Raw genomic sequence first — 13,975 nt, forward strand, 5'->3', positions numbered from 1 at the left:
TTATTTTAATATTCTGATATTTTCTATATACTTTTCTTTTTTACAATATATAATTTGTTCTTCTCATAGCTCTTACCTGTGGTCCATGTGAAGTCCCAAGAATAAAAAAGACATCTAACCAATGTTGTCAAGAATATGAATGTGGTAGGTGCTCAATTTACATATATCCAACACCATATAGTTTATATTGTTAAAGGTGCATGAAAACCAAAATAAACTATTGCAGACAAAAGTGTTCAACTTTCTCAACTGAGAGTTCATAGTTTTTGTTCTCAGATGTATGGACAATAAACACATATTTTAATTCTATTAATTAAATTAACTTTATACTATTGATTTTATGTAGTACTATTTTAGGAAATGTGTCCACAACTTTAGTTTTCAGTTGCATGAGTCCCATGAGTGGCTTTAGTATAGTATCATGCAGTTATGGGTAACACAGAATAGGCTTAGGTGGCATGTAATGCTAATGAAACAGATATTAAATGCAAATAAACATAAATTTATTGGGGGGGCGGAGCCAGCTGTCAAGGGAAGCAGACGCGTGTAAGTGAAGCTCCTGGGCCTAACAAGATATTAATTGTGTTTATCAGCCCCTAAAACAATACTATTTCACTTTACAAGTGGACCCTCCAACCTATTATAATAGCAAAGATTTTAGGAGCATTTGAGTAGATGCCCTTGGCTCTGGAAGCCTTTTAAAAGTTTGGCGCGATGGAGGCCTTAAGCAACTGGGGACTAGCAGTGGCGCAGCTCCTTCATGATCATTTCGTCAGAATGGAGACCACGCTACACGAGAGCTGCGCTGAAGTTATTGAATCTGTACATGCCGCCCTTGGCCTGAATAAGGCTGGCAATACTCTAGTCCAGAGCGGCGATACTGAAATCCCAGCCCCCGTGACCTTACATTGTCCGCCCGACCTCCTGCAGCAGGGTGAACAGTCTGCCTACAGCTTTGGCGAACAGACTTATCGTGACACATACTCACTCACAGTGGAGGTGGAGGGGGACTACCTCGACGGACACCCTGGACCGAGGCTGTCTGGTGAGATACTGTTCCTTAGAATAAAGCGTGCCTCGCCCCCAAATCTACCCATGGCTGCAGGTTGCACAGCACCCACTAACCGTAGCCAAGTCTGGAGCGCTTTTCCCCTGCTCCGTAGTGCTGACACTGCTGTGACTAAGTCTATGCCCAACGCTACCACTCCCGGACATGCCTTGAGGGACAATCCTGCAGAATGCTCCAGGTTTCCTCTCTCCTATCTCTTGGGCTGTGGTTGTGCTAAGTTTGAAGCCCCTTTATTTTCGAGCCTGATGGTGCGAGAGAAAGCGGGTGTGGGTTAACTTTGTGGTTCACCAGTGAGTCTAAACACTCATTCAGTTGATATCTGGAATTACCCTTGTTATCTGGACACTATCTTACATCTCTATGGGAACTGTGCCATAAATGGACATTTAAAATGAGAATACTGTGGTCTAGCCTTTGATACAGAAGGAGCAGTTTGAATTGGCCTACAGCAATGACACTTTGAAAGCTGACTATTTTTTGTCTTTCTTTTTTGTACTCATAAATGGCGAAGGGGGAAAGATATGGTGTATGATGATTTGCATGTAATATAGCAGGAGCAGTCCTGATATACCATATATACCATATTTTAGCGTACGAGTATTAAGACCATGGTCGTCCTAGTGTTCAAGGTTTAACTCATCGTCCCAATGTTTAGTTTAATAGTGCAATCTTTATAGACCATGCCAGACCTAAGTACTAAAGACATGTCGAGACTTTAGTGGCTACCTACATGTTATATATGCAGGAAAGAGGCAACTGACTTGTGTACACTGTTTTATGTTGGGGTAGACTTCTACTTTCTGTCATACTAGCCTTCGGTTGGATATAGGGCCCGTATCCAACTAGCAAGGTTGTTAAAATATGTCACTGTCACAAAAGCTGATCTTTGCCCCTACTCCACACTCTCATAGACGCAGTGGCACTGTAGATACACTTTGGTTTATACTATATGTACGCAGCTATATTTCCCTAATACCAAGCATTATCTTAAAGCCTAGAATGATTTACACAACCTTTAGCTTCCTCGCTAAGCTTAGCCCCCCATTATATGCTCCGTTAGACTGGCTCTCAGACCTAAAAATGCCCAGCGTTATTTGCTTCTGCTCCACAACAACAGCAACTTTGATCCCCCCCACAGTTTATTAATGTATACATTTAGCGTCATAGATCAACCATCTATCAATAGCACAGTCTCCCTAGTAAACCCTTTTCACTCTAGATATAAAGGAATTCTTATAACCTATTGCCCTCACAAGCCATCACCTTTTCCCCCTGCAACAGAATGAATCTTCCGGATCAGAAGGGCGACATGTGTGGTTCTTCTTGGTCATACCGCAACCAATCTACTCTCTCAGTATTTACCCTCAATACCATAGTATGGACTTTACCTACATTTTATAGGTCAGCAGGACTGATCAACAACAATACTAATCAGCTAAATCTATAACCCTTAGCCATACCTTGCCTTCTCAGCAGCTCCACTTGCTCTCCTCCTCAACATAACAACATTATCTATTGGATGCCCTATATTTTATACGCTTCCTTTGACTACTAGTCTCTTACCAGATATTATAATAATGTGAAGTATATTCTATCATACCCACCTTATTCAAATGCCCAGCTACTCCTTTGTTAATCCTTACTATTAACAATTATCCTCTAGCCATAGTTTTTAGTCTAAATTTCCATTCACATTCCAATGACCACCTCCCCCCCCCATCTTATAATGTTCCTCCTAGGTAAGGAGGCCTATCTATGCGGTCTTTCTAACCAGTACCGCAACCTACCCCATCTATTTTCTATGTTTCTAAGTGTAGCTTTTCACTCTACCATAAAATTGACTCTATTTCTACTACCTTGTCAAGCGAAACTGTTAAGCTTCACTTACAAATTGAGTTACAAGTTTTAAGTTTAGTATGTTCAATTTCACCACACTACTTATATATTACAAAAACTTGTTTTGCTGTGTTATAAACAAAAAAAAAAAAATAAGGAAGACACATGAAGACCATTTGCTATTTACACATTGTGAAATATATGCCATAACTATTGTTTATACTTGACTTACTTTGAAAATTTTGAATACATTTAATTGGCAAGTCTGTGTATTATAAACATTCCTACAGATCTAGCTTATGTATAATTTTACATCTCTGTATATTCTTATGTTTATATGGCTTCGTGATAATATGCATGTAACCTTATTGCTTTTTCTTTGTCTTCAATAAAAAGAATATTAAAAAAAAACAAAAAAAAAACATAAATTTGTTTGGGAAAGAGTAGAAGTCAGATCCAATGCAATAGAAGCATGAAGTGTGGCCAGAGACCTACAGCCATTTTAGTAATGGCTCTCTAGCATTAAGTTACTATAAGTTATTATCATTAAAGGGACACTAAACCCAGCATTTTTCGTTCATGATTAAGGTGGAGAATAACATTCTTAACAACTTTCCAATTTAGTTCTATTATCTGATTTGCTTCATTCTTTAGATATTCTTTGCTGAAGAAATAGCAGTGCATAAGGTTGAGCCAATCACACGAAGCATCTATGTGCAGCCTCCAATCAGCAGCTACTAAGCCTATCTAGATATGCTTTTCAGCAAAGGATATCAAGAGAATGAAGCAAAATAAATAATAGAAGTAAATTAGAAAGTTGTTTAAAATGACATGCTCTTTCTAAATCATGAAAGAAAACATTTGGGTTCCATGTCTCTTTAAGTGCCAACATATTTAATAGTTCTATAACATTAGGTGTAAGATTACAAAGAAAACTTTAAAACATGCCAATTAAAGCTTCCGAATCTGTTGGCGTTCTAAAAATAAATAATAATAATTAAGCACATTTTAAATGGGTAGGATGTTCTGCCTGTGAATCATCATCTGATGTACACTACCTTTAAAAAAGATGATCTACAGAACAGATGGGAAAGGGATTTTATATGCTAGAGGAATATCTGTAAAACTTTACTGAAGAACTTAGATATTAAAAGTGAAGCTAGGAATATGAAGAAGTAGTGAGAGAGGAGAGAACTATAGGGCCTATCTATCATGCTCCGGATAGAGCTTGAGGCCCCGTGTTTCTGGAGAGCCTGCAGGCTTGCCTGAAACACCAGTTATGAAGCAGCGGTCTAAAGACCATTGCTCCATAACCTGTCCGCCTGCTCTGAGCAGGCGGACAGACATCACCGCAATTCAACCCGATCAAGTATGATTGGGTTGATTGACACCCCGCTGCTGGTGGCCGATTCGCCGCGATTCTGCAGGGGGCGGCGTTGCACCAGCAGCTCTTGTGAGCTGCTGGTGCAATGCTGAATACGAAGAGCGTATTGCTCTCCATATTCAGCGAGGTATGGTGGACCTGATCCGCACTGTCGGATTAGGTCCACCAGACTTTGATAAATAGAGGCCTATGTTTTCAGTAGAATTAAGAAGGGTAGGTGCATTGTTATTAAGGAATTTGTTCCAATTTTAAATTTAATTCTTAAAGCTAGGGTAAGAATATGGACAGACCGATGGATGAAGTACATGAACAACAGTGTTTAAAGAATATGGGCCATATTATGAGTGGAGCGCTATTTAGCGCTTTCGCTAGAGTGCCAATTGCTCTAGAAGTAAACTATTTGCGCTCGTCGGGTTGCACTCTTATTATGAGTTGAAAGTAAAAAGTTATCACTCTAGTGCTAACCCGACACACCCAAAAAGCTGAACTTACAACATTCAAATATAAATTTCTATGTTAGTTTAAATTCAACAAATTCACTCAACAAGCATAATAGTAAATCCTTCCACATATCTATACTAAATAAAGGTATAACTAACTATAAAATATCTAACCCAAAGATAACAAATTATCTACTGCTATTCCTAATAATTGTAGCCTGAATATAACCAAGTTGTAGCATTATTTCATAAGGTTAATTCTCACTTATATACATAATATAAAAGGCACATTCATTTCAGATACTTAAATTAATTCAATTTTTATTTTAATATTAGCAGAATTGTTTGTTAAAAGTGAAAACTCACTTTATTTACTTCTTCCTTTAGCCATTTCTTTACTTTCATCAATAACTAGCCCATTTTAAAATACAGAGATAATTCTTGGCAAATTATTCCTTTCCTAGCATTTCTTAAAATAAATAAATAAATATATTTGGTGCACCTACCAATAAATTACAAAGGTATATTTTTTGATTATTACAAAATATAATTTAATTGAACTTAACTATAGCATGTCATGCTAATATATAGTTTTTAATCTTTCACTCACAAATCACAATCATTTATGTAACTAAATGTTTTTTCCTATATTTTACATATAGTATTTATGGATTTGAGTGAGTCCTAGAGTATTCTAAAGACCTCAGGGAAAGGTGAGGATTTGTAAAGTCTCGGTAAATAACGTCCTGTTCTTACAGGTTAATGTTTTTATATTGTATTGTTTCATTCAGTTATAGTCAGGAAAAAAAGGCTTTTCCTATTGGTGTAATGTTCCTATGGCAATAAACAATGAACTGTAATACAACATTTTTCATGTGAGGACACTTTCTGCTCAAAAAGCTTTGAGTCAATAACAGAAGACTGATTTAATCACATATTTTACTAATCTTGACTTCCTTCCTCTGAGATATAGTAAATGGAAAATGTTTGTCAATTATACAACCTCAGATTCTTACTCTAGTCAGCTATGCATTAAATATATGGCTTCGGGCTTTGTTTAATTTGGATGAGCTTTGTTGAACACTCTTGGAAAGCCTACATGGCTTACACACCTTTGATTTGTGGAATGCATTGTGCCAGATGTATACAGACACTTATGTTTCCTTTATAATAACCCCTGTCACTTTAATGTTTGAGAGATTATACCAGTTATGAGATTTATCATGTCAACATTTAGACGTACCGCAAATGCGCTCAATTTTTTAATAGCACTTAAATCCACACTACTGTAGTATTATATTATAATTAAATACGAAAGGCTGTTCATCTTTGGGTGTAAGTGTCAACAAAATGGAAGTCAGTGAAGGGGTTTTGGCTAACTGACATAAAATTTGCTATTTAATACAAGGTTGAAGTTCAACATAATTGGTCTCATGTCTTCTACTGCCAAAGTACAAAACTACTGAATCAGATTAATAAAATAAAAAATATGTTTTTGGAGCGTTAGTATATGAATAATGGCCTTTTGTGTATTGCATCACTTTGCACCAGTTATACAGTCCAAAGCCTGTAAAAATAAGCTTCCGGGACTGTCAAAATCATCTTTTAATAAGTATTGTTTAAATGTTTAAAGATGAATTAGGTTTCAGATTCTATGTGCTTATTAACACGTGCTACTTAGTCACCTATCAACATCAAAACTCAAGAAATATCATTTTAAAATGGAGAGGGGCACCACAAAAAATACTTGGCTTAAATATGAGGCATATTTGCCTTGAGTCTTAAACTGACACCTTCCTCCCCTACAAAAATGTATCAATAATTGAGACACATGGGGTGGTCCATAATTCTGCCAGAAAACTGTAGTCCAAAATGATTTTGCTCTATTTCTGCTTATGTAGTATTGAAGTGGTTGCACTGAAAATTATAAGGGTTCTAACAAACTTTCCAATGGTAAACAAAATGTTGAAAGCTTTGTGTAAAATACACTATACAAATCCACTTTTATATCACATAACCCAACTTATGTGCAAGATACACTATGCAATTGCACATTTATGTCACAATTGTGTCAGCATTTAAACCACATTGAAGAAAGGTTACTACATTGTACTTATTCCTTAAAAGATGCGTTGATACAAAAATTAATTTGTGCTGGAAGACAAAAATGTACCTACCTCTTCGGATTAACAGGATTTTTTTAAACAAATTTACAACAATTATATAGCTGGCAACAGTTATACTCTTGGATTAATGAATGTTTAGAAATGTACAGAATTCCTATAAATGTCGAAAGTCTCTGAAGTTATGTGCAATTAAAATTCACCCTTTTCTGTTCCAGCTTGTGATCTGAGCACATGTGATGTAAATCCAGTGCCTCATTGTAAACATGGGCTTGTTCCCATCCTAACAAACCCAGGACAATGCAAACCAAACTACGAGTGTGGTAAGATTCTGCTTTTGCTACAAAACAAAAACATTATTTGCTTAAATGTTCCATACCATTATATTTGTAATATGTTTACAGCAGAGCTTTCCAAACTTTTCATGTTAGTGACACACTTTTTAGACCTACATCATTTCGCGACACAGTAATTAGTTCAATTGTACTAGCAAAAAGGAGGTTAAACTAACTTGTTTTAAAAGATACGGACACATACATAAATTATATAATAATGAAATGTATTTACAAGTAACAGTTTGCACTACCTTCAGAACTCTGTGGGAACCAACATGGATCTTAGTTACATCTGCTAAGATCATCAATCTCAGGGCAGAAATCTTCTTCTTCCATATCTCCCTGAGGAAAATAGTACTCACCTGTACCATTTAAAATAAAAAAACTTCTTGATTGAAGAATCTAAAACTAACACCTCACTTTACCTCTTCCTATTACTAACACAGGCAAAGAGAATGACTGGGGGTGGAGGGAAGGGAGGATATATATATATATATATATATATATATACACACATACATACATACAGCTCTGCTGTGGTGCTCTTTGCCACTTCCTGTTAGCAGGAGGTTAATATCCCACAAGTAAGGATGAAATCCGTGGACTCGTCGTATCTTGTAGAAGAAAGGTGTTTATAACACAAGGAAAACCAGCAGAGGCAAAGTAAAGACTAAGGAATGAGTGGGGTGGGAGGGGTTTGAGAATATTTGCCTCCTCCTAGTGGTAGAGTAGAGTAATTCCCAAAAGTAATGGATTGTGGACTCTCACCACCTGTATGAAAGAAATAACAGCTTATAACCACTGTACAAAGATACATTAGGGTAAACATGTTCAGTTATTTGTTATTCCACTAAGCCAAATTGAAAGGTGTAGCCTTATGAATATGAAGTTGCTCTGCCAGTCATATATAAAAAGACCTTTGCTTGACAAAACTTAGTGTTAGTGACTGATCAATTTTTTGCCCAAACTAGGAAAAGTGGTTGGAGTAGACAGATATTTTGTTTTTGCCAGGGTTGATATAAGATGGCATCTTCTTTTTATTTTATTGTAATAAATCATTATAAGCTTATATGACAAACTATTTACCGATAGGTTTGTGTGTGATCCTGCTATCACAGAAATGCTTTATTTTGTAAGCCGATTATACCTCCCCCTCCATGCGAGTACTAATTTGACATAAAGGTTACATTTAAATGGTAAAACCAACAATATTGCACTACTGTGCCCTTTTTTTCTCTTGTGCTGACTGTGGCTGTGCGTACGCCTGTAACCGCAACTATTGTCTAAATCAGAGCTTTCCAAACTTTTCATGTTAGTGACACACTTTTTAGACCTACATCATTTCGCGACACAGTAATTAGTTCAATTGTACTAGCAAAAAGGAGGTTAAACTAACTTGTTTTAAAAGATACGGACACATACATAAATTATATAATAATGAAATGTATTTACAAGTAACAGTTTGTATGTGCAAGAATTAAAAAAAAGTTTAATATCACCAATAGCTACTTAGTATTTTAATGGGATGTATGAGGTTGATGGGATGAACACAGTTTCAGAATATTTGGTGGAATATTAGATAAAGACACTCACATTTCATCATCAAGCTTTTTTAAGCTTCCACTTCCTATCCATATATCAAGAGCAGGAGCAGCAATGCACTACTGGGAGCTAGTTGCAGAAAAAAAAACCACTTTGACTTCTGACTTCAGCTCAGCGTTTAAGCTGCCGCCCTCAGAGCTCTGTGAGTCCAACTGACTACTGCCTGCGCTGTACACTGCAGTCCCAGTCACTGACTACACAAGCAGTCAGGAGCCAATTAAGGAGACTACACATGTAGTCAGGAGCCAATGTGCCGCCAATGGGAATAGTTTCAGTTCCCACTGAGCTGCGCCAATTGGTTAAGATGATCTGTGACCCACTAGGTATCAATCACGTGTCAACCATGTGATATGCGTAGCAGGCAGGCGGAAGGTTAGAAACCAAAAAAAAAATGTAAAAAAATTAAATTTAAAAAAATTTGTGCTGAAGCAGGGACACACCTACACACTGCTGCCGACACACTAGTGTGTCCCGACACACAGTTTGGAAAGCACTGGTTTACAGTTATTGATCTAGTACAATGATAACTACTTTCTAAACTATGTTAGTCATTTATTGTTACAATAAACCATTTTTCCTTCTTTATATTGCATTTTTGTCCCATAATGTTATTATATGCAGTTTTAGCACTTAACTCCTTAATATCAAACCCAATTGCACCTAAGCCCACTAACCACAAAACCCTCACTGCAACAATCCCCCTAACCTTGACCCCACACAGCATTTAACCACCCCAAATCATGACCCGCACCACTGCAACTAAACCCCAGAGCACTTTACCCCCTAACCACTGGACCCCCATAGCATCTAACCCCTGTAACAGCAATCTCTTCACTGCATTTGAAGGGATATTCTATTTAAAGAATTTTGTTATGCATAATTAAACAGTTTTACAATATGCTTCCATTATTTATTTTGCCCCTTTTCATGAAATTTAGACTTCACAAGCCTAGCTTTCCAACATATCTTGCCCTAATTGGTCTCAACATAGATTGTCAAATAAGGAAATGCAAAACAATGCAAGTCTTGCCTACTCCAGTAACAAATCTGGATTAGTCCCTTCTAGTGGGCGGAGTCTGGCTGATAAAAAAACAGTTGTGACAAATAAGGTGTTAATACATAAAAAAAATCTCACTCACCTAGTATGTTAATTTATTGCAATACAGCAGAAAAAAATCATAATTACAAAGTATTTTATATCTTTTTTCTAAATAGACCCTTTTTCCCAGTATCTCATCTAAAAATAATAATCTATACTATAATTGTGTTTGTAATGTCCGTTGCCGTCGGCAGTGGCACATGCATCCTCAAAGGAATGTTGGCAGTCCCTCCTAACAGTAAACCCCCCCACCAAACCCCCCAAAATAAAAAAAAATAACACTAATAAACCTAATCTACCCATTGCCCTAAAAAGAGTATTTGTATGGGCATTGCCCTTAAAAGGGCATTCAGCTCTTTTTCACTGCCCTTAAAAGGGCATTCAGCTCTTTTTTAAAGTGCCCAAAAAAACCAAAATTAAAAAATAAAAAAAATAATTAAAAAACAAAACAAAAAAAACACTAAAGCCCCAAATAAGTACTCATGGTTTCAGAAGTCCGGCGGAGAAGGTCTTCTTCCAGGCGGGTCCATCATCTTCATCCACAACGAATGATTAGTTTTTTTTTTGGCCAAATCTCAAAAGAGCTGAATGCCCTTTTAAGGTCAGTGAAAACGAGCTGAATACCCTTTTAAGGGCAAAGCCCATACCCTAATTTTAGATTAGGTTTATTAGTGTTAGGTTTTTTTTTATTTTGGGGGGTTTGGTGGGTGGGGGCCTTTACTGTTAGGGGGGACTTTGTTTATTTTTAATGTAAAAGAGTTGTTTAACTTAGGGCAATGCTCTACAAAAAAAGCCCTTTTAAGGGCTATTGGTAGTTTAGCATTAGATTAGGGGGAGTTTTTATTTTGGGGGGGCTTTTTTATTTTCATAGGGATTAGGTTTAATTTTTTTATTTTGGATAATGTTTTTTTTTCTGTATTTCTATTTTGTATTTTTTGTAGCTTGGGGGTTACATTTGTAATACATAGACTGCCCTCTGGGCAGGCTTATCAACTAGCTATAATATATTTTAAAAATTGCCTTCTTTGATCCACCTTAATTATAAACTATTAATTATATTTATAAACTATTATAAACTGCAACTATATATAACTTTTCTTTCTTTAACCTCATTTGTAGTAGGGAATTGGCACATTTTAGAGAATTTGGACATTCAGATTATAGATAAAATGTTTCCTTTGACATATTTTCTTCCATTCAAAATTTGTTATAGAACGAATGTTAACATAAAACTATCAATTTTAACACTCATTTTATAACATTTGAATATTGATTCCAATAAAATTGGCTATTTTTGTCTAATACATTAAAAGGACACTGAACCCAATTTTTTTCTATTGTGATTCAGATAGAGCATGCAATTTTAAGCAACTTTCTAATTTACTCTTATTATCAAATTATTTTCATTCTCTTTGTATCTTTTTTTTGAAATGCAAAAATGTAAGTTTAGATGCTGGCCCATTTTTGGTGAACACACTGTGCTGTTCTTGCTGATTGGTGGATAAATTCACCTACAAATAAACAAGTGCTTTCGATGGTTCTGAACCAAAAAAATAGCTTAGATGCCTTCTTTTTCAAATAAAGAAAGCAAGAGAACGAAGAAAAATTGATAATAGGAGTAAATTAGAAAGTTTTTTTTAAATTGCATGCTCTATCTGAATCACACAAGAAATAATTTGGGTTCAGTATCCCTTTAAGAGCTAGATTACAAGTTGAATCCGTTAAGGGCACACTATAAATAACCAGCCATTACAAGTGGCTGGTTATTGCTACAGTTAGCTCACAGTAGCAATTAGCGCTCATAAAATTAATCAGGGATCAGATCTCTTATTAATTTTATAAATGGGCCCCAATTGGCCCCAAAATTAGGACTAGTGTGCCTTTAGTAAAATATATTTTTTTTTAGCATCTTTATTTTTTTTTTTAAAGGGACAGTCTACACCAGAATTTTTTATTATTTAAAAAGATAGATAATCCTTTTATTACCCATTCCCTAGTTTTGCATAACCAACACAGTTATATAAATACACTTTTTACCTCTGTGTTTATCTTGTATCTAAGCCTCTGCAAACTGCCCCCTTATTTCAGTTCTTTTGACAGACATCCATTTTAGCCAATCAGAACTGGCTCCCTGGAACTCCACGTGTGTGAGCTCAGTGTTATCTATATGACACACATGAACTAACAACCTCTAGGGGTGAAAAACTGTCAAAATGCAGTGAGAGAAGAGGCGGCCTTCAAGGGCTTAGAAATTAGCATTTGAACCTCCTAGGTTTAGCTTTAAACTAAGAATACCAAAAGAACAAAGCAAAATTGGTGATAAAAGTAAATTGGAAAATTGTTGGAATTACATTCTCTATCTGAATCAAGGAAGTTTATTTTGGACGTTGGTGGGTGTGGGCTGTTTGAAAAAAAAAAATGGCACTAAAAAGTGCCTTTACAGTACGGTCTATGGGGATTGTGTTTTCCCAGTAAATATATACGTAAATGCTTATATACATATATATTTATATGTTAATACTGTATGTGTTTATACAAATACTGTATTAACACATAAATATATATGTATATATTCATATACATACAGAGAGAAGTGCACTCACAGGAACGAACAACTGGCTCAATACCATTGTTATCCTGTTCTATGGCGATTTACCACCTGGAACGCAAATTTTTAGCCCAGTAAAGCTTTTCACAGAGTAGAACTTTTCTGTAGTATATCAGTCTGATCCCACCTATTACGGTCAGTCCAGCGCCAAAATATCAGGCAATTCCTCTCTGAACAAGGAACACAGCAACCCCAGACGAGCGTTTCGGCCTTCATTGGGCCTTGTCAGTGAGGTGTAGCCATATTCCTCTAAGCACACTGAGCAAGGAGTCCACGTCTGGTTGCCCCTTTTTCCCATAGGGAGACTAAATACATACAGAGCAAAGTGCACTCACAGGAACGAACAACTGGCTCATTACCATTGTTAGCCTGTTCTATGGCGATTTACCATCTGTGTGCATAGGGAGACTAAATACATGTGTGTATATATTCATATACATATATAATTAAATTTGCTGCCCATCAATGTGCAACTTTCACTGCGCTAGTGAGAAATGGCATGAGAACGAGGCTCGCGTTGGAGCCTATGGAAGCGCACTTGTGCAATGCAAATGTAAGGTCGTACTTGCATTGCACCTCACTTGTAATACCAGAGCAAATTTGCGTACGCTGGTATTACTAAGTTGAGCGCAAACATCGCTTTACTAAGTTGAGCGCAAACATCGCTTTTGCAGAAGCGATATTTTGCACTCAACTTTTAATTTGGCCCTACAGTGGCACTTTTATATGTATTACAGAATTTTTTTTAACTTAAACTTTCTATCCTGTTTGAATAGTGACCCCTCATAAGCATAATATAAATGTAGTTTAATGTAAATTTAATGTGCAGTTTAGCACATTACAGTTAGACATATGCACAAACAAAAATAGTTTTGGTCAAGCAATTAATTACAAAAAAGGTATTTTATTTTGTTCAAATATTCATTATGGGGGTCTTTCAGAATCTACTTGTTAATGAAAATCCATGTGTCTGTTATTTCACATGGAAAAAATGTCTTTAGGGCAGCAGCAAAGCAGCTGTACAACAGCTTAAGCTTAAATAAAGTTAAAATATTAGATAGTGCTACTGCTGCAAGCAAGCAGCAGCAAAACACAAACCTTTATTGGCTGACACTGGAATCAATCAATTGACAAGAACATTGCAAAACTGTTATTAAATAGTGTAAATTTGAACTTTTTGAAGCCTATCCTGACTGCACAAAAACGCTTCATGTTTTAGAATAATGCTATTAGGTGTTCAAATTAATCAGCTAAGTTTTCTCACATATTCATTAAACCCACATTTTTTCTTTCATGATTCATATAGAAAATATAATTTTAAACAACATTCCAATTTACTTCTATTATCTAATTTGCTTCATTCTCTTGATATACTTTTCTGAAAAGCATATCTAGATAGGCTCAGTAGCTGCTGCTTGGTGACTGCACATAGATGCCTCTTGTGATTGGCTCACCCATGTAAATTGCTATTTCTTCAAC

The 13,975-nt window shown here is 36.1% G+C and overlaps 1 protein-coding gene across 1 annotated transcript in view; it reads left to right on the forward strand.

Moving 5' to 3' along the window:
- The window catches only part of VWF (von Willebrand factor), a 424,292-nt gene that overhangs the window by 321,759 nt on the left and 88,558 nt on the right, over positions 1–13,975 (forward strand). The window contains exons 40-41 of the mRNA XM_053718732.1: positions 70–144; positions 7,071–7,175. Of these exons, the coding sequence (XP_053574707.1) occupies positions 70–144; positions 7,071–7,175 (180 nt within the window). The remainder of the gene's footprint in view (positions 1–69; positions 145–7,070; positions 7,176–13,975) is intronic.

The sequence above is a fragment of the Bombina bombina genome, chromosome 6, assembly GCF_027579735.1.
Source record: "Bombina bombina isolate aBomBom1 chromosome 6, aBomBom1.pri, whole genome shotgun sequence".
NCBI classification, from domain to species: Eukaryota; Metazoa; Chordata; class Amphibia; order Anura; family Bombinatoridae; genus Bombina; species Bombina bombina.